General features: G+C 44.3%; 2 protein-coding genes across 4 annotated transcripts in view; one reads left to right on the plus strand and one right to left on the minus strand.

The window, feature by feature from the left end:
* The window catches only part of DNHD1 (dynein heavy chain domain 1), a 70962-nt gene extending 68535 nt beyond the window's left edge, over window positions 1-2427 (plus strand). Inside the window, exons 41-44 of the mRNA XM_045839573.1 lie at window positions 468-559; window positions 720-869; window positions 1085-1893; window positions 2077-2427. Of these exons, the coding sequence (XP_045695529.1) occupies window positions 468-559; window positions 720-869; window positions 1085-1893; window positions 2077-2427 (1402 nt within the window). The remainder of the gene's footprint in view (window positions 1-467; window positions 560-719; window positions 870-1084; window positions 1894-2076) is intronic.
* A 7152-nt stretch (window positions 2428-9579) lies between these two features.
* On the minus strand, window positions 9580-20790 carry RRP8 (ribosomal RNA processing 8). Of its 3 annotated transcripts, none has more exons than XM_045839526.1 (7): window positions 20659-20790; window positions 19092-19461; window positions 18369-18822; window positions 18149-18278; window positions 17886-17992; window positions 17709-17805; window positions 9580-11107 (listed from the first exon to the last, which is right to left on the minus strand). In XM_045839526.1, the coding sequence occupies exons 1-7, from the start codon at window positions 20755-20757 to the stop codon at window positions 11069-11071; spliced, it is 1296 nt and encodes a 431-aa protein (XP_045695482.1). In that variant the 5' UTR covers window positions 20758-20790; the 3' UTR covers window positions 9580-11068. The 3 variants fall into 3 exon arrangements, with proteins under 3 accessions (XP_045695482.1, XP_045695481.1, XP_045695480.1); XM_045839525.1 differs by lacking the exon at window positions 9580-11107 and adding an exon at window positions 17153-17482 and having other exon boundaries at window positions 19095-19461; XM_045839524.1 differs by lacking the exon at window positions 9580-11107 and adding an exon at window positions 17153-17482.
* Window positions 20791-20811: the final 21 nt, after the last annotated feature.

Here is a 20811-nt window from a genome sequence, read left to right on the forward strand (position 1 = left end):
CTGATTTTATCTTGAGGACAGTGGGAAGCCACTGAGGGTTTTAAGTAGGGAAAGAAATGTGGTCCTACTTCCCTGTTTGAAAAATCACTCTGTCTTCAGTGTGGAGAATGGACCAGACAGGGCTGGGCTGGAGGCAAGCAGAACAGTTTTAGGAAGCTCTGGAAGTCTCAAGGGAAGAGATCATGGTGGTAGGGACTAGGGTAGTCACAGCAGGGGGAGTAAATATGGGGTGAGGAAGAGGAGTCAAAGATGGCTCTCAGAATTATCCTTGAACAATTGGGTGGCTGGTGTTGAGGGAAATGGTGATTTCTATTGAAAGCAAGTTGAATTTGAGGTCATCAATTGGCAATGACTAGTGAGCCCTCATGAGTTTGGAGCTCAGGAGAGATGTTTGGGCTGCAGAGAAAGATGTGAGTCCTCAGCATATAAATGGTTTTGAAAGCCTACTACCTGCTCCCCTCCCCCAGGAGTCAAGTGACCTTCACCCAGGTCCTTCAGATTCAAGACCAGCTGTGGGCCAGCCTTAGTAATCCCCATGCTGCCATGCAGGAGCTGGCTGGTGAGACCTCTTCTGCCCCCATGTAGTTATCAGCCCCCAAGAGAGCCTGGAAAGGGGAAGGTGTGGGAGTACTGAGACCAGGACATCATTTATAACTTTGGTTTGGGAAGTGGTGGAAACTGGAGGGGCTGGAATTGAGGGGCTCTGATCTCATCTTCAGCTTTGGTGTTCTATGGGGGTCCTCTGGGAGACAACAAGGACAGGGAGTCCGTGATTAGCCTCATACATTCCTGCCTGAGTCCCAGCAGGGGGAGTTGGGACCAACCACACACACCCCAGTATCTTCTAGCCACTCTGTTGCCCAACCCAGGTAAGCATGGGCCAGGTATCTGTGTTGGGGTGGGGAACAGCACAGTGTAGTGCTACTCTCCTAGGAGTGTGAACAGCTTTGGCAACAAAGGGGCAGGAGGGTACAATATTCACATAGTTATAAGGTGAGGGCTTACAGTGTCAGAGGAAGGCCTACTCTTTTGGGTCTGTACTGGGGAGAGACCTTGTCTCTCACCCCTCGCCTCCACCTCCCAGAGCTAGAGGAGCTGGATGCTATGGCAGAATGCAAGGCCCAGATGCACCTACTGTCCACATGGCCTGAACCCGGGATCTGTGGACTGAGTGCTAGCTCCCAGGCCTGGCTATTGCGACGTCAAAGTCGTGCTCTCCTGAGTGCCCTCCAACGGAGTTCACCAACTTGGGTGCCTATGCCTCGGGGAGGCTCTCGGCGCATCAAAAGTCGGCTGCTGCAGCGTTTGGTAGTTGCCAAACGGAGACTGGAGTCGTTGCAGGCTCTACTGACCGAGAACACTTGCCAAGACCAGTCTGGCACCGGGTGGATCGCGATGAGGTTCAACGAGGGGCGGCCTCTAGAGGGCTTCCTGCAGACCGAGGTGTTGGAACTGAGCCAGCTGGTGAAGGTGCTGCAGCAGGACCTTGACTGTCTATTGCAGCAGCTGAAGGGAGCGCCCCCGTGTGCCTTCCCACGCTGTGCAGCAGTGGCCCACGCTCTCTGGACTGGCCGCCTACCCCCGCCTTGGCGACGCCATGCACAAGCTGGGCCGCAGCCACCCTGGCACTGGCTGCGACAGCTGTCACGCCGTGGGCAGCTGTTGGTTCGCTACTTGGGTGCGGGCACTGAAGTACCAAAGCGCATCTTTCACCTATCAGCCTTTTGCTACCCCCGTCGCCTGCTGCTGGCACTGCGCTGGGAGGCTGCCTTTGCTACAGTCACCCTGGACCACTCTGCACCCAGCTCCAATTTGCCTGGTTGCCAAGGCTCCAGCTCCAATCATCTTCCCCATAAACGTCAAGAGCTGAACAGCAACCCTCTGTACCTCCAGGTATGTTCCTGCAGCCCCTCATTTCCAATTCTGCCCCCCTCCACCTCCCTGATTACACCTCGCAGCTATCCTACCTTGCCTGTTGGTGATCTTGTCTCTTCAATAACCCTATCTTCTTTGATCCCACCTTACGAAGACCCCTTAGCTTCCTAGCCTTGACTGACTGGCTTCTGGCGCCCCCAGGTGGTGAATAGCCCAAGCCCCACGGTTCCAGAGACAGGGCTGCTGCTGATTGGGCTACAGCTCTGGAATGCCCAGTGGGACCCGCTAGCAGGGGCCTTGAAGGACAGTTCCTCCAGCCAGCCCAGCCCTCTGCCTCCAGTCAGCGTCAGCACTCAGACCCAGGGTACCAATGACCGGCCACCCCTTGCTGGCCTGGCTGTATATTCCTGTCCTGTGTACATGGAAGGGCCCCTGGGCACTACTAGGCTACACAGCAGGAATATCCTGATGCACCTGCCCCTGCCCACCAAGCTCAGTCCTGCCATCTGTGTTCAACGGAGAGTCCATGTGTGCAGCCCACCCCTGCCCTGAGCCCTCAACCAAAATAAAGTTGGAGTGATCCGATGAAAGAATTCTGAGATTTGTCAGAAATAATGGTGCATTCACACTGAGGATGTGACACACTGAGGGGAAAGCACAACAGAGGAGAGAGGAGATGTGTTCACACAGAAGGCAGAAGAGGGTGGATGCCTGGCAACCAGGGAGAGGGGAGCGTGGGGACACTATGGAGAGATGGGCCTGGTATTGGTCCGGCCCAGGCAGGTCTGGGGATGGCTAACATGCAGGATCCAGAATCCCTGTCCAGCTCTCTACTATGGTCACAGCCCTTTTTGCTAAATCCACAAGGGTATTTTCAAAGGGATAACATTAGAATTCAAAATTATTTCTAAAGGCACTTAGTGGTATCATTGAGACTGCCCCAATCCTGCCCTGCCAGTCATCCCTTTCCCTACAATGGATTCTGAGTGAACCATACACACAACAAACAAGCAAAATAAGACACAAGGTCCTATGTTCACTCAACAGTTATTTGTTCCGCCCTCCTTTGAACCAGGTGTTCTTTCAGGCACTAACGAGGTTGTTCTAATGCAGGTTGTTCTAAGACAGACAATAAAAGGCCAACACATAAATAAGTTAAACTTGATGATTTCTAAGTGCTATATAGAATATAAAGTAGGCTGATATGTTAGAGGGTGACTACAAGGGAGAGTTAATGTACAGGTTGAGCAGAAATAATGCCTGGCTTGAGTGTGGTTGGTACAGTATGTGAAGGTCTCGCACGAGATGGACAGCAGTTTGAATGTTTCACCTAAAATGTCATATGGTGTGCTTGAATGTGATATTGTTATGTTACAGAATTACATGCTTATGATTTTGTAATAAAAGGGGCATTATTTGTGCCAGGCCCTGTAGTTTGGGTGGTAAGGAAGAGCTTTCTGAATATTTGAAAAGGGGGAATATTTCTGGTAGAATGCTCAGTAGATTCAAAGGTTTTAAGGCAGAACAACCCTGTGGTGTTCAAGGAACAGAATGTGTACCTGGAGCATGGTGAGTGAGGGGCAGTGTGAGCCAAGAGGACAGAAAGACATAGAAAGACACAGATCACACAGAGCCTTTTCATGATAATGAGTTTGTATTTTTCAAAAGCATAAGGAGGAATATATTGGAGAGTATTAGGTGGGAGATGACATGATCTAATTTGCATTTTCCAAAGATCACCCTGGCTGTTCTTTGATGGATGGGTGGAAGAAAATTCAGAGTAACAGGGAAGATTTGTTTGGATGCTATTGAAGTAATTCAAGGGAGAGATGATGGATTGTGCATGAGGGTCATAACAGGGAGATGGAGAATGAATGGATTTAAGAAATATTCTGGAGGCAAAGCCAGCAGGATTTGCTGATGAGTTAGATGTGAAGAGGGAGGGAGGAGGACAACTCTAGGGTGAGTCCTAGATTTTAGGTGTAAGCAACTGGGAGGTCCATGGTGTCATTAACTGAGACAGGCAATCTGAGGGAGAAACAAGTTGGGAGTTGGAAATCAAGCTTGATATGTTGAGTTATTATTAGGTGCATGATTGCATACTATCCCAGGGCAAACCTCTCGGATAAAAATTGGGTTATAGAATGGCAGAGCTAAAGGCCTACAGGAGCGTCCTCTCCTTGACTACAGCGCCACAACTTACAGGTACAACTTACTTCCATTGCTGTCTGGCTAGGTACAAGCTACATGATAGAAGGAAATGCAAATCAAGCGTGTACTCAGTGTCAGCGCACAATCTCTTCAGTTACCCCACTCACTAGTGACTGTGGTGCAACTGATGCCTTGTAACAAAATGCGGAGCAGAGAGGTGAAAGTCTCTGCTCTTTTTTTTTCCACTTTCCTCAGAAACCATTCCATTTTCTTTCTCACGATCAACCAGAGGCATGGCTGTTCCTTCAGGGGAGGAGATCAGCAGAATTTTGAAGACATCTTTTGGATAAATGAAGCTTCTATCCATGTTTACTATCACTACTATTTATCCTTCAGTGGTTGCAGAAAGCAACAGTGAGATACATAAAAAGCCATCTGATATTGGTTGGTACAGAGTATTTTCTGCAAATGCACACCATTCTCTGGACCAAAATTCATTCTGAATTATGCCCAACCAAGTTATTAAACTGAATCAATTGGAGATTATAAATTAAGTATCATATGACAGTATAGCCTAAATACAATGGCTGCTGTGTAAAAATGTTCTGGATTTGACAATTTCACTACTGAAACTGTCTACCAGATAAACTAAAATCCCATTAAGAAATTAAGGTCCCAAACAATGAAAAGAAAAAGGAACACAGACACAGGACAAAGGGAAGAAATATGTGCCATCATGTCCCAATTGATGGGGGCAGATGGAGCAAAGAGGAGACAGAGGAGTAAGACAAAATCAACTTGACCTGGGACTTTGGGATGAAGGAGTAAACTGACATGCTGAGGCCAAAGAGGCTTTTGTCTTTTTTCCTCCTGAGGCTTTAGATGGAAAATGCTTTACAGCATGGACTTACTGTCGACCAGGAGCATTATAAGGGCAGAGTGGCATGGTTATAAAGAGGTTGTGTCTCTTGATTCCTGTGTGGTGTGGATGCTGAGTAGAGGTCCTTTAGGCTCAATGGGGAATGAGGCAGAAAATCACTGTGATCTGTGGCACCAAAGATAGAGTTGTTGCAAGAAAGCCAAATTAGCAGGGAGGGGCACAGGCCCTGACAGCTAAAAAAGACAAGACCATGGATTCATCAGCTTTAGAAGCAAATGTTGGTGGAATGCCCATGTATGGAACTGGGCCACCTGTACCCAGAGGATTCCAGCTTGTCATGCCCAAGGACCGGTATGAGACTAGAGGACCCCTTCTTTCTGATATCAAAATGCTCTTCCCTCTATACCCAGATGTCACTTTGCAGAGAAGCAGAGGTAGAATAGGAAAAATTTGAGCTTCTCAGCATTTATTTCAAAGGATAAATGAAACCTAAAGAGACTGAATTAAATTTATTTCTAGCCTCTTCCACTAGTTGGTGGAGTACAGGATGGGAGTGAACTTGTGAGGAAAATCAGATCAATAATTGAGAGAGGAGCTAAATTTTATTTGCATATCCTAATTTATAAGGAAATTTGTGATCCACTTTGTATACTGCATGCACCAATAGTCCAAAAACCTAAAACATCATTAATGGTCTGTAGCTCACCTGAAACTCACTTATTTCTGTAGCTTTTTATTCTAATTTGAAATCCTCATTCAGAAACAGAATAGGGGAAATGTCTGAAATACAACACAGTACCATTTTCACCCATTAATGCCTAAGAAGCCCTGATGTTTGTAAGATAGGTACTATTATTTCTCCATCATACAAGTGAGGAAGCTGAGATACAGATTAAGTAAATTATCCAAGGTCAGAGTCAGAAAATAGTAGAGCCAGTTTTTGAAACCAGGCATTCTTCTCCAATAGCCATTCTCTCCACAGCATTCTGTAATCTCTATCATATAAAATGTTGGGGAGATAGTGAAAAACAAGAAGCCTCATGCACTGTTGATGGGTGCGTGTACTGGAGTAGTTATTCTGGGAGCAATCTGCCAGCACTTAGTGAAATTAATTAAATAAAGCATGTTCTAGCAATTCTGCTCCCAGGTGTCTGTCTCAGAGTCACAAACAAAATGAGTTAGGAAGTGTTCAGGCCTATTCTACTTCCTCGAAAAGTCTGTGTAGGATTGATATTCTTTCTTCCATCAATGGTTGGTGGAATTTGCCAGTAGGGCCATCTGGGCCTGGAGTGTTTTGTTTTGGTGGTTTTACATTACAAATTCAATTTCTTTAGTAGATATAAGGTTATTAGGTTTTTTACTCTTGAGATACTAGTCCTTTGTCAGCTATGTCGTTGGCAAATATTTTCTCCCAGTCTATAGCTTCCTCTTAACAGGGTCTTTCATAGAGCAAAGGTTTTTAATTTCAATGAAGTCTAGTTTATCCATGTTTCCTTTTATAGATTATGCTTTCAATGGCAAGTTTAACCCTTTCTGCCTAACCCAAGATTCCAAAGATTTTCTTGTTTCTTTTCTACAGGTTTTATAGTTTTGTTATTTTACATCAAAGTTCATGATCCATTTTGTGTTAATTTTTGTATAAGGTGTGAGACTAGGTTAAGGTCCTTTTTTTTTTCCATTTGATAATATTCATTGAGAATTTACCACCACATTTTAGGACTATAAGACACACCAGACCATAAGAAGCACCTAGGTTTTAGCGGAGGAGAACAGGGGAAAAAATTTTTGAGGCAAAAGATGCAGTAAAATATTTAATAACTTGAGATCCCACTCCACTGCCACCCCCCACAGCGAGCCAGGTAAGCTATATTCAGACTATAAGACACACCCCCCTTTTCATCCTAAATTTGAGGAGTGCATCTTATAGTCTGAAAAATATGGTATATGTCAGGTACTGTTCTAGTCAGAGGAGTTATAGCAGCAAGGTGGAGCAAGTCCCTGTCCTCATTCTGCTTCATTCTTTTTTTTAACTTGTTATTATTATTGAAATGTTATTGCTCAAGTAATTTTTTTTGTTGTCCCTCCACACTCCCCACCCAGTCCCCCCACAACCCCTCTTCTGACAGCTGTAAGCCTGCTATGAGTCTGTCTCTATTTTGCTTGTTAGTTCTTTTTCTTGGAATTTTTAAAACAAGTTTAATTTCCTTAATAGTTACAGGGCTATTTAAATTATTTATTTCATATTAAATGAGTTGTAATACTTTGTGTGGTTTTATTTTTAAGGAAATGTTCCAGCTCAACTAAGTTGTCAAATATATGTGTAGAGTTGTTTGCAGTATTCTTTTATTATCTTTATATATTTATATCTGCCCAGTTTGTAGTGATGGTTGTTTCATTTCTGATATTGGTAATTTGTGTCTTTTCTCTGTTAGTCTTCAAGAGGTTTGTGATTTTATTCATCTTTTCAAAGAAACAGTTCTTCGTTTCACTGGCTTGTTCTATTGTTTTTGTTTTCAATTTCATGGACTTCTGCTCTTTACTAATCACCTTCTCCCTACTTGCTTTGGATTCATCTTACTCCATTTTTTTCTCGATGATTGAGGTGAGAACTTTGATTATTGATTCGAGACTTTCTCTTCTCAATGTATGCATTTAGAGCAATAAATATACCTGTCAGCATTGCTTTAGCTACATCACAAAATTTGATGTTGTGCTTTCATTTTAATTATTCAATGTATTGTTTAATTTCCCTTGTAAATTGTCTTTGACACATGGATTATTTGGAAGTATATTTAGCTTCTTAGTGTTTGAAGATTTTCCTGTGACTAATCCCTCATTTTAGAACTATTTCTAATAATTCTCCTACATATAAATGCTGATTTTCTGTCTAGTTGTTTTACCAATTATTGAGAGGGTTGTTGAAGTCTCCAACTGCAATTGTGGATTTGTCTATTTCTCCTTTTAGTTATATCAGTTTTCATGTGTTTTGCACCCTGCTCTAGCATTATTCCTTCATGCTGCATTGACCTGTTTATCATTATATAATGTCCTTCTCTGACAAAATCTTTCCCTCTGAAGTCAACTTTATCTAATTTAATATAAGCACTCTTTTTCCTTAATGTTTGCATTATGTATCTTTTTCACCCTCTTACTTTCAATTTGCCTATACCGTTATATTTAAAGTGAGTTTCCTGTAGACAATATTTAGTTAGGTTGCTTTTTATTATTCTGCCCAATTCTGTTGCCTAACTGATGTATTCAGAGCATTAACATGCACTGTAATTATTATGTTAGGGAATAAGTCAGCCATTTTATTTTTTGTTTGCTCTGATTGTCATTTTCTTTTTTCTGCCTTCCTATGGATTAACTGAATACTTTTTATCATTTCATTTTGAGTTAACTACAGTGTTTTTGAGCTTATCTCTTTGTACAGCTTTCTAGTGGTTGCTCTACGCGTCTATTTATAATCTTTTTATTTTATTTTTAAAATTTATTTTAATTGTTGTTGCAGTACAATTTTCTATTTATAATCTTAACATGGTCTACAGGTGTGTTACCAGTTCAAGTGAAGTCAAGAAAACTTACATCCCCTTTATCCTTCTATATTTATAATGTAATTGTCTTAAATAGTTCTTTTACATACATTTAGAACCACAGCAGTGTTATGATTTTTTGCTTCAACCATCAAGCACAATTCAGGAAAGCTACTTGTTGTATTTGTACATATTTTTGTTTACTGTGCTCTTTCACACTTTCCGATAGTCTCAGATTTCACCATTTCCTTTGTTTAGACAAATTCTTCTAGCCCTCCCTTTTTAGGGTAGGTCAGTTGGTGACAAATTTTACTTTTCCTTCAACTAAGAGTGTCCACATTCCCTCCTTTATTCCTTCTGAATGTTTTCACTGGGTGTGATTCTGGGTTGTTTTATTTGAAAACCTGAAAAAGATTGAGCCATTTTTCTATAGCTTCCATGGTTTCTGATGAAAAGAATTCTGCTTTCAAACTTCCCCCTTTAGGTACAGCATTTTTCTTTAGCTTTCAGTACTCTTCTTCAGTTTTCATAATGATATGTTTTGATATGGACCTCTTCATGATTATCTGGTTTAGGGGTTGTTCACTCTGCTTCTTGAATCCATAGGTTTTTGTCTCTTACCCAGTTTAGAAATGTTTCCGCTAGTTTTTCATCAGGTGCTTTCTCAGCTCCATCCTTTCTCATCTTCTGGGATTCCGATGACACATTAGGTCCTTTGTTTTAGTGCCACAGGTTCATGAGGCCCTGTCCATTTCTTTACTTTTTGTTGTTCAAGTTGAGTAATTTACATTGAACTTTTCTTAGTTCTAGAATTTTCATTTGATTCCTTTTTATAGCTTCTATGTCTCTGGCAAAGTTCCTCCTCTGTATATTCCTTGAATTTCTTATATTTTCCTCTCATTATTTGAACACATCAGAAACAGCTACTTTAAAATATTGACAGCCAGATCCAGTACCTGAGCTCACTGGAGTCAGTTATTATTGTCTTTTATTCCGAGTAAAAATTAGTTTATAATTTTATTTATTTTTTTTAAAGATTTTTTATTTATTTATTTTTTAGGGAGGGAGGGAGGGGAGGGGGGAGAGAGAGAGAGAGAGAGAGAGAGAGAGAGAAACATCAATGTGTGGTTGCTGGGGGTTATGGCCTGCAACCCAGGAATGTACCCTGGCTGGGAATCGAACCTGGGACACTTTGGTTCCCAGCCCGCGCTCAATCCACTAAGCTACGCCAGCCAGGGCTAGTTTATAATTTTATGATTATTACAGGATTATCATTTCCTCTGTTTGATCATTTTGGTTGAAACCTGATTATTATGGATATGTGTAAGTTTTCATTTTATGTTGTGAAGATCTGTTGGTGTTATAGTGGGCATTTGGGGGAGGGGTGTGTTCAAATAGTTTGTGAACTGCCTAGTGATCAGTTTGCGGTTCCTACCAATAGTGCTGCTGTGAACAATCTTGCAAATGCCTCTTGTGCAAGTGCACACATTTCTGTTGGAAATACAACCAGGGGTAGAACTGTCTGCTTACAAAGTATGTATACCCTTAACTTTAGTTGATAATGCCAGTCTGTTTCCAAAATTTTCAGTCTATTCTCCCTCACCAGGGATTATGAGAATTTTCATGTAATCCACACGAGAATTCATTTTACTCCACATCTTTGCTATCTGGTGGCATTTCCCCCGCAGTTCCAGTATATATGTAATGTCATGTCATTTGGTGTTACTTTGAATTTCTCTGATTACAAATGGGACTGACCTTTCCATGTGTCTGTTGGCTATTTAAAAATCCTCTTCTATAAAGTGCCAATTCCAATCTCCTGCCCATTTTTTCTGTTGGCTTCTATTTTGTTGCTGTTGATTTTTGGAGTTCTATATAAACATATACTGAACTGAATGAGTTACTGACAGGCTGCTAAGATATGAGGAGCGGTGAGGGAGAGAATTAAATATATTTCAAATGTTAATATTTTAGATTGGTTTCAGCTATGTTATACGGAACAATAGAACATATCTACACCACTGTATTAACAATGTAGAAGGACCCATGAAGAGCATAAAGACTCGGGCAATCAGTGAGACTCTCAAGACGTGTATAGTAAATAGTACATTGGGTGTCCCTGCTTAACCAAGAACACATCACCTTGTGAATAAGAGAATCAGGAGACCAAGAGAATGACAGACCTAATTGCTAAATCCTTGATTTCCCAAATCAATGCCCATAGCCACCTACCCTCAGGTTTTTTCATTCATTACTGGGATTTTTTGTCATAATCAAAACATAACTTGTAAAATAAGCATCTCAACTTCCTGATGTGAGCATCACACCCCCCCACTAAGATTAAAATTCATGGGACAGGTAGTATTGACCAGCATCTGGTAAGATAATTAAATGTTTGAAGCACCAGAATGAAACAAAAAGCCTTTTGTGATCAAGAGTAAGGTAAGGTGGATAGGATGCCCAGAGGAGATATATTAGCCAGGATACATAATGCTAACTGCCCTAAATCTCCCCAAACACACTAGCTTACTGCAATGGAGGTTTATTTCTTGTTCAAAGTTCAATCTGGATGTTCTTAGTCAAGCAGCTTTCCTCCCAAGCAGTGACTCAGGGATCCAGACTTCTGTTTTTACTCCATCACCTTCAAAACATGTGCTTCAAGGTCATCCTAGAAGGTGGACAGGTGGGAGAATAAGGAGAAGGTTCATCTGCTCTTTAACTGCCTTGGTCTGATAGTGAAACATCACTTCACTCCCTTTCCATTGATTAGAACTACTTGAATAGCCCCACCGTGACATAAGGCATTGGGAAATGGGGTTTAATTGTCTAGGAAAAGGGCACCTTGGTAAGTACCTAGCCAGTTTCTTCCACAAAAAAGGTGATGTTGATGTAAAGATCTAGAAGATGAAAATGAGGTCATAAGGGAAAGAGTACTCTAGGAAGATAGAGCAGCATGTATAAAACCCCGAAGCAGAAATGGCTTAGAATGCTGGAAAAATGAAAAACCCCCTCTGGCTGGAGTTCTGCGAGGAAGAAGTGGGTTAAGATGCAGTTGGAGAGGGTGGCCTGGGTAGATCACACAGGGCCTGGGAAAGATGTTGTCTTTTGTTTTCAGAGCAATGAGAATCCACTGAAGAATTTTAAGCAGAGAAGTGACAAACCTGATTTACATTTAAAAAAGATCAGTCAGCTCTGTGCAAAATGAATTGCTTTATGGGGCAGGAGTGGTTGCGATTAGACAAATAAGGCAGTTACTGCAGTTGTCTAATACCCTAGAACCAGGTGACCAGTCTAAGTCACCTGGGAAGGAGGACAACCTGGGGATTAAAAGCTCTAATTACAGGTCTCTAAAAAGCTACAAAGGGCTTTGTGCAATTACAGAAATGGCTGAGTGTTTGGAGCTGAGCTGTGTCTCTGCCAAGATCATGTTTTTGTCTTTTGGAACTGTATTCCTTTAGGACTGTGTTACGGGAACAAAAGCTAAAGCTCACCGCTAACAGCAGAAGCAGTAAGTCTCTAAAGGGTATGCTAACAAGCATGAGGCATAGATTGCTATCCAAATCCAACTTCATCCTTGTCTCCCACTACCACTCCAAAATATTTTCATTTGGGGGTATTCTTCCCCTGCTGTGGAGAAAAGTGGCAGCAAGCCTGTGACTTTTCAGCTCATTCTTAGTTCATAGTCTTATGCTCATTTTAGGATACATTCTCAAGTGATTAGAATGTGTAATCATATGTAACAATAATCTGCACCTGTTGTAGCTTTTACTATTTTTCCCTCCCAGCTCTGCTCCACTTAAGTCAAAGAGCCTGCAATGAGGAAGGGAGGAATAATCTGCATGCTCTCTGCTCTTCTCACCTCCCTTCCACCTAATAGCTGCTGGCTGCTCTGGCCCAAGGTGCAGAGAAGTCAGGGAATAAAAGTTCTTGCTTAACTGGGTGGTTCTGCACCCTATGGGCCAGGCAGATCCTTAAAGTGGGCATTCCTGTTGTCTCCCCAACCCTGATGGATGAAACTAATTAGGGGTGTCCCAACCTGCGGCCTGCAGGCTGCATGCAGCCCAGGATGGCTGTGAACGCAGCCCAACACAAAATCACAAATTTACTTAAAACATTATGAGATTTTTTTGTGATTACGTGTCACAATGTTTTTCATGGGTGGCCCAAGTCAGTACTTCTTCCAGTGTGGCACAGAGATGCTGAAAGGTTGGACACCCCTGTTAAAATCTGAGAGTCTACTACGACTGAGTCTTCAGTCCACACAGCACACTCCTAGTTTCTTTGTGTTGAGGTTTCCTTGCCTCTTCAAATGGTTCTGCTGGACAGGACCTAAGACCACCCATGCTTCTTTCTCTCCTGGCAAGGCATGTAGGAAATACTCACACATAAGGTGCCATGGCAAATTATGGAAAAGCAGGCCAACGCATAAGCAGCAGCATTTATCTCGCTCTACCATCAAAACAGTCAGTGAACTTCTGCTTGCCTTCTACATTTCCAGAGCAGGAGTCAGACTCCAGGCTTATCATTCCTTGGCTGAGGGATTCAATACTTCAAGTGTCCCAAAGGGTCCCAGTGGAGTCCCCAGTTAGACTTGAGGTAAAAGGTCAGAAACCAGCCCACCCCTCAAGAAGTGAGTAGGTTCTGACAGTCCAGCTCTGTCTCACAGTAACAAGCTCTCTAGGAAGCAATCTTACACTGGTCTCCAATCCTATCCTCTGACCTTAAACCTTAAGTGTGCTATTAAAATTACTAGCAATCATACTCACTGTACTTCCCTAATTCATTTGTTCTTGCTCTTAGAAACAATATTCATGTTCTCCTCTCCTTCAAACTTCAACTCCTTTTCCCCTATTCTCACTCTCAACCCACAATCTGCTTTCTGCTTCATTGAGAAAAATCAAAGCAACCAGAAAAAACTTTTCAAACCCTATCCTGATCTTCTGAATTAGAAACTGGAGAAGGGCTTAGCAATATGCATTTTAACAAGCCTTCCAGATAATTCTATTGCAAACTTTGAGAACCACTGCCTTTCACAGTGGGGCAGCCTCTCCCAATCCCATTTGCATCTTATTATTCTCGCCACTCCTTTAATCTGTTTTCAACTTATTCTTTAAACTGGTCTCGTTGTTCTTTAAATTGTTTGCATACTGTTATTTCTCAAAGAAATACATATCGTTCTTTCTATAGTCTAGACTGTCAACATTAGACACTGAAGTCCAAGCAGGGACTTGAAAAAAATCTTGTCCTGAAGCTGATGATGGGACAGGGAGGACCCAGATCCAGCTCAGGAGAGTGCTGCTCTCAGAATCTGGGTGACTGATGGAGCCACTAGTGGGTGCTGGGCTGAGTTAGAGTGAGCCTGGGGTCCAGTCAGACTCAGAGAGAGATTTACTCAGGTGGCTGGTACTAGAACAGGCCAAGGAAGAATCCAAACTATAAAGGGGAGGGGGGCGGACAAAAGGAGGAGGGCAGACGCCAGCTATTCTGCTAAGAATGTTAAAAAAAACAAAACCCCAGAAAATTAGTTAAGATCTAGGACTATTAGTTAAGATTAGTTAAGATCTAGGACTATAAATAACATTTGGGAATGAACACAGACACAGAGCTGTAAAAGGTGATATGTCCTACAGTGAGATGCTCTGCTACTCCAACACATTCTCTGGGCATTATGGTTTGCCTCCCCATTTATTTCAAGAGGTTCCTGCCCCCGTGGAGCAGCCATAATAATAATAGCTTCTCTCCAGTGATCCCCAGTGAGTCCTGACAAGCTGGAGAGGACTGTCAGGGTATTTTATCTTAGCTGCCTGGCAGCCAGCTCCGCTCACCAGCCTCACATCATCCCCCAGATGGGAGTCTTTAGTAGACTGTGTGAACCCTTAGCACTTTTGAAATTCATGCCATCAGTCTCTCCTTCTCTGTCTGCAAATCTTCTGGATTTGTGCTCTCCCTCAAGAGGTTGGTACCTGTTCCATGCCAATTTCTACCACCATCCCGGACAACTGGAAAGTCCATAAAGACAATAGCCCACACTCTACACAACACAATACCTGAGCTCTCAGTCCATTAACTAGTCTCTAGGCAAACCTCCCTTGAATGCCTCTCAGGCACTCACCCATGTAGCTGTACTCTAGATTTTGCCAATCACCTGCAGCTGCTCTGCTTCCAATATTTGTAATTCAAGCATTGCAATTTCTGACCACAGCCTCCCATCTTCCCAGGTCAATTGTTCAATTACTACTAGTATAACAACCTCGAGTACTTATAAATGATTTCAAATTCCTTTGTTTGCTTTCATTTCTTTTGCAAGTCAAGGTTTCATCTCTGGATGATTCCTTAGTGCTCAGATTCTCAAGCTACACATAGATCCCTGAGTAGGCAGATAGCCATTCCACTGGGCTGATTGGTATAACTATAAATTCATGAATACCAATATATATTCAAAAAGGCCGTTGATATTATTCAGCAATCTTTATCCCTCCACAAACAGATTTCTCAACAACATTTAACAGCTGACAACCCTCCCATTCCTTCCACATTAAAAAATCCACTCTACTGCCGTGGCTGGGTGGCTCAGTTGGTTAGAGTGCTGTCCCATGTACCAAAAGGTTGTAAGTTTAATTCCCAGTAGGAGCACATACCGGTTGTGACCTTGATCCCCGGTTGGGGCAGGTACGGGAAGCAGCCGGTTGACATTTCTCTCTCACAATAATGTTTCTCTTTCTCTCCTTTTCTTTCTCTCTAAAATCGATAAACACCTCATTGGGTGAAAAATACATACATACAATACACTTTCCTGGCTTTACTCCTCCATCTCTGGCCCAACCTTTTCATCCTGTCTCCTTACTGGCTCATGTTCCCTTATGCATCCAATTAAATGCTCCTCCGAGTTCTATTATGAGCCATTTCCCCCTCTTATTATCTTACTCTGAGTATCTTATCTATTCCTATGATTTTAATTACCACCTCTGGGCTGCTGATTCCCAAATCCCTAGGACAGATCTCTCCTGTGGCTTTTATGTACCATTTCCAAATGGCACTAGTTTACCCAGTTGCTCAAGCCAGAAACCAGACTCACTTCAGATTCCTTTCTCTCACCAATCCTCAACATCTACCAGTCCTATCTACTGATTCTCCCATATGCCTACTTCTTTCATTGTCATGAGTCCACAGTGGCTTTCTCATGTGCCCCAAACTGGGGTTCCTGCAACACTCCTGTTCCCATCAATCCCACTCAATTGGACTGTCATCCTTTATCATCTGCTTAAGTAAACTCAAGTAACAAGCTCTGGGACTACCAAGATCAAAATGACTTAAGACTGCACCCTAACACACACAGCAATCACAGTGTAGCATTTAAATGCTGAAGCTGCACACTTTAGGGAGTACTTTGAGAGTCATTCTGCTTTGGGCCTGATGGAGTAGGAAACAACTAGGCTGTTTGGAATCATGAGTAAGACTGCCAGTCAGTCAAGTATTCAGCAGAGAGAAGAGTACACATGCAAAGGCCCTATGCAGCTTCCACACATGCTCTCTGGCCAACAGCCTGCCTCAGAACCTCCACCCTCTTCTGGAGGCATCCAGCTGCCTCAGAACCCTGAAACCTGTGTCGCAGTGGTATGCTGAGTTCTTTTCTTGGAAATAGGTAGAAAAGATTTTATCTTTACGTCTGGGATCATGGCAGATTGCATTTAGGAACAGCCAAAGATCTATCAACACAGTCCATCTTCTCCCAGCACCAGCTTTCCCTGTGTACAGCTTTCCTAGAACATGCTGATCTGGGCCCCCTGCTAGTCAGAAATGACAGATCCTTTTGCCAATAAACAACCCAAGCATTAACTGATGGTTATTTATGAACAGACCCAATTTCCTCACCAACCCCGTCCAAACACAGCTTAGACTCTATCAAGAATCTCTAAATGTCCTATTAAATGAGCCTGATCAAAAGGCCTCTATTAAGCTGAGTCTTCCTCAATCAACAAATCTATTCTTTATCCTTCAACCTCCAACCCACCCTTGAGAAGGTCCTCAGAGAATAAGGCTTACAAGACATAACAGCCATAGCAACTGTTTATTGAGCACCTCCATGGTACCCGGCCCCGGCTATCGATTTCTTCAGTTGGCCCATACAATCCCACGAGACAGGAATCCTACCATTTTCCAAATGAGGAATGTGACGTTCAAAGATTAAATGACTTCAGCAGTAAGTGGCAGGCCAGGATTTGAACCCAGGCTCACCTCATTCCAAAATTTGTGCTCTCAGTTAGACACAGACCAAGGCTACACAGGACAATAACTTCTGGAAGTTGTCTGGACCATGTGACTCCAAAGATGGAGATGAGGACAGAGGGGAAAGAAGTGCTTAATACAAAAACAAGCACAGTCCTGACCCAGAAGCCCTGATTGATGTGTTGAGCCAGAGTGTTAGTGGGCCACCAGTTGCCCCAGAGCCAAGAAGCAATGCCTGCCTGTCTGAGGCCTTGAAGACCTGAGCAGACCAAAGCTGAAGGAGTATAGATATGAGTAAGTAGACGGAGCTGGTCTGCAAGCAGGTCAGAAGAGAAGAGAATGGAGATGCCAGGACAGAGAGCCCATGTAGCTCCTGAGATGGAACAAGGAATCAAACCCAGAGATGCCTTAAATTCCAAACCATCTAGTTTCTATAACTAGGGGATCCATAATTCCCAGACAGCCCTGTGTTCTCACAAGAAACTCCTTATTCTTTAGCCAGCCTGAGTAATTTTATGCTTCTTGCAACCAAGAATCCTTCATGAGAGAAGGGCTGAGCCAGGGGTTTCATCACACTTTGTTCTTGGGACAGAGCAAGGGTGGCATCAGGTCCTGGCGCACAGCCTGGCTGGTTACAGTCTTCACAGTTTTGAACCTGGAGTTCAAGACTTGACTCCCCTTTCAAGTTGTCCAGAGATCACCTGCGCTTATAGAGACATGGCTGAAGCTTCAGGCCTGAGAGTTGAGCCTTAGGCCCTACCCGAGGGGGCCCAGTCTTTTCAAAATCAAACAAGAAGAAGTGGCTGTTGGTCAGGTCCTAGGGCAAAAAAGACCCAGTGAGCCCCACATCTTCAACCCACTCTTCAAAACACTTCAATCTATGTCCCACCCGTGCTCTGAAAGCTTCCCAGGGCTTTCTTTCCCACGGGTTGTGCCTTCAAGAAACAAATGTCTGTGCCTAAGGCCTCCTTCCTGATCACCATTACCCTGGAAAGGGCCACAAATGAGACAAAAATAGGGACAAAACTTTGTGGGGCCCTCACCTTGGAGATGACCTTGAAGCCCAGTTTGGTCACAGCTCCCAGAAAGGTCCGGACATCTTCAAAGCGGCTGCTAACTTCAGCCACTTTTAGGAGACCACTGAGAAAAATGGGAAGTTCTGTGTAAGTACAGATATGTATGGGCACATATACATGCATCTGTGTCCTGCAGGCTCTTACCCTGTCTTCAGCACTCGATTTGCCTCCTCTAGGAAGTCCCTGATGTTGGTTCCCATCAGTGAAAGACAGAACACAGCCACATCTACAGACTCATCCTCCAGAGGCACCTGTGGGTAGTGAGGTTATTGTATGAGGCACACAATATGGGAAGGAGAAACAATAGGATGAGGGTGTGGGGGAAGGAAGAACAGTGTGTTAAGAGATTAGCACATGCAGGCTGCACCTACCGCACAGGCCAGATACATAGAGATAAAGGGGTTTACCTGGGCCATGTCACACACCGTGACCTTGGGGTCCAGAGAAGCCAAGTCAAAGCAGTGTACAGTGTTCCGGATACTTGAAGCCAGGCGGCAGTCCCCACAGCCAAAGTCAGCTACCACCAGAGATGCAGGCCTGGGAGTGGAAGGGAGGAATCACTCACTGCTCTAGTCTGAGCCCCTGACTGACCAACACTGCTTTCCACGGTGCCCAACCCCCATTCACCGCTGGCGAAGATCCCTGGCGATGCGGTCCACTGGCTGTAGTGGCCACTTCTGGACTTGGCTCTGGAAGCCACGGTGGTAAAGGAGAAAGGCCTCAGGGTCTTCCTGGAAGAGGCGTTGTGCAGCACTGCTGGGCCCTGAGTACAGCTGTTCATTGAGGTAACGAAATCGAGCACCATCCAGCCGCTGTGCCATGCGGGCTCGCAAAGCTCCTGCCCGAGTCTCTTGGCTATCTTGAATGGGAGCAGGAGGCACCTCTGTCTCCTCTGTGGGGGCTGTGGCTAGAGCTGAGTCTAGTGGCTGAGGTGGCCGAAACTTGTTCTTGTGTCTACGTTTGTTCTTCTGTCGGTTCCGCCACTGCTTGCGACTCAAGGTCCGGGAGGGTTGGGGAGAAGTGGTCTCAGAGCTTGGCTTGGGTGGGTCATCTGTGGCACTACTCTCCCAAGCTTGGAGACCTGTAGGGAAGGAGATGGGGAGGCATATATGAGGCAAGACCCACTGAATTCAGAGTCTTGGTAAATTCATCCTGGACAAAATAGAGACTGTGGAGTGGATGAAAGTACTTCTAACTGCATAATCCCAAACCTAATGGTGGCAAGTAACCTGTCATATGTAAGAACAGATGACCCCCCTCTCCCACATATTTACACACATCCACTAATACCTGTTTGGTCAACACTGTCCAGGTGCTGGGCTGGGTTTGATATTTACACACATCCACTAATACCTGTTTGGTCAACACTGTCCAGGTGCTGGGCTGGGTTTGAAGGGGCCTGTTTCTGGCATCTCCCCTTTCTTTTCTCTTCTGCAGCAGAGTCACTGCCACGAAGAGCCCCTTTACGACACTTCTTCTTTTCTACTTCCTTTTTCTCAGAGTCACTGTCAGGTAGGTGCTGTTTTTGCTGCTGCTTCTTCCTTTTCTCCTCTATTTCAGTAAAAACATTGGCAAATGAAGCCTTTTTGGGGCATTTCTTCTTCCTTTCCACCACCTCCTCCTCCTCAGAGTCACTGCCAGGCAAGTTAGGAGGTTGGTGGGAAAGAGATGCTGCCTCCAGGACCCGTAGTGTGGCCAAGAGCTGGCGGTGCTTGGAGCCCTGGTGGGAAAACAAGGGATGAAAGCAGGGGCGAGAAGAATGGATGGGACCCAGGGAATAAGAAGGGGGAGATGGGGACCTGATTCAAACACTGGCAGAGGTATCCATATTATTCCCAGGTAATTAGCTTGTCATGAAGCATGACAGACCCTGAACAACTTCCCAACCTTTGGGAGGCTGGAAGGCAGAGAAACCAGCCATCCAACCCACGCTCTTCAATGTTCAGAAGAGGTACTAGGGTTCCCCAGAAGAATGTGGTAAGACCATGTGCAACAGGACCAAGGCCAGAGACCAGGAGTTCCAACCCTTCATCTCAGGCTTTTGCCTCCAGCTGATAAAAAGTAGGGCAGTTTCTGAAATCAAGAATGACAGGATGATGGGTATTTCAAATGACTCAAGCTGCAGTGTAGAGAACAAACTGGAAGGGACAAGGTGCAGACAAACGGGCCAGTGGCCTGGATTATAGCGATGGGTTAAGGGAATGAAGAGGAGGCATAAAGCAGACATTCCATGTTGGAAGCTCACAGAGGATAGGAAGAGCCTGAGGAACTACAGCAGCCCTCATATCAGCACAGGCTTAAAGGAGGCCTTCCGGTTGAAGTGGTACTGGGCAGTCCCAGAGCACCTATTTAACTGAGAGGTTCTTAGTACTCTCTACACACCACCTTCTGAAATGGTAGTACTTACACCCTTTATTGTCACTCCCTTTTGCTCTCTGAAATCCAATCTCCACACTGCAATTCTGAAGGAATCCTTCCTCTGCTAAAAACACTTCACTGGTTTCTGTCTTTCCTTAAAATATGTAAAACCACTAATTTACCTCTCCAACTTCAACGGCATCCCCTCTCATTCTCTACGCTCCAATGACAAGGGTTATTTTGTGTGTAACCCCAACAGGACATCCGTGCTCTTTGGACCCAGGACGTTTATCCACGTGCTTTTCTTGTCAAACAAGAGACTCTCTTCGCCCCACTAACTTCTACTTACCGATTCTCAGTTCCAATGTCCTTTTCTTTCGAAAGTTCTTAGATTTTCGTTCTCAGTCAGCCGCAACGTGCGCGCGCGGGCACACACACACACACACACACACACACACACACACACGAGGAGTGCACGTACGGCTGGTCCAGCGCTGCGATCCACCAGGACCCGCTCCACGGCCTGAAACAGCTCCCAGTGCCATAAGGGACCACTCACCTTGATTTGCGAGGCTGCCGCTGGCCGAAACCGTGACGCTACAGGCTGGAGGCACGCAGCTATTGGGGCCTCCTCGGCCCAGTCCGGCTCCTCGAACATGCGGACGGTGAGGGGTGAGGTCGCCGAGTCTCCGCAACTCTCCACATGCAGAGG

Source organism: Phyllostomus hastatus, unplaced genomic scaffold (assembly GCF_019186645.2).
Source record: "Phyllostomus hastatus isolate PE091 unplaced genomic scaffold, TTU_PhHast_1.1 phas_contig_304, whole genome shotgun sequence".
Classification (NCBI taxonomy): Eukaryota; Metazoa; Chordata; class Mammalia; order Chiroptera; family Phyllostomidae; genus Phyllostomus; species Phyllostomus hastatus.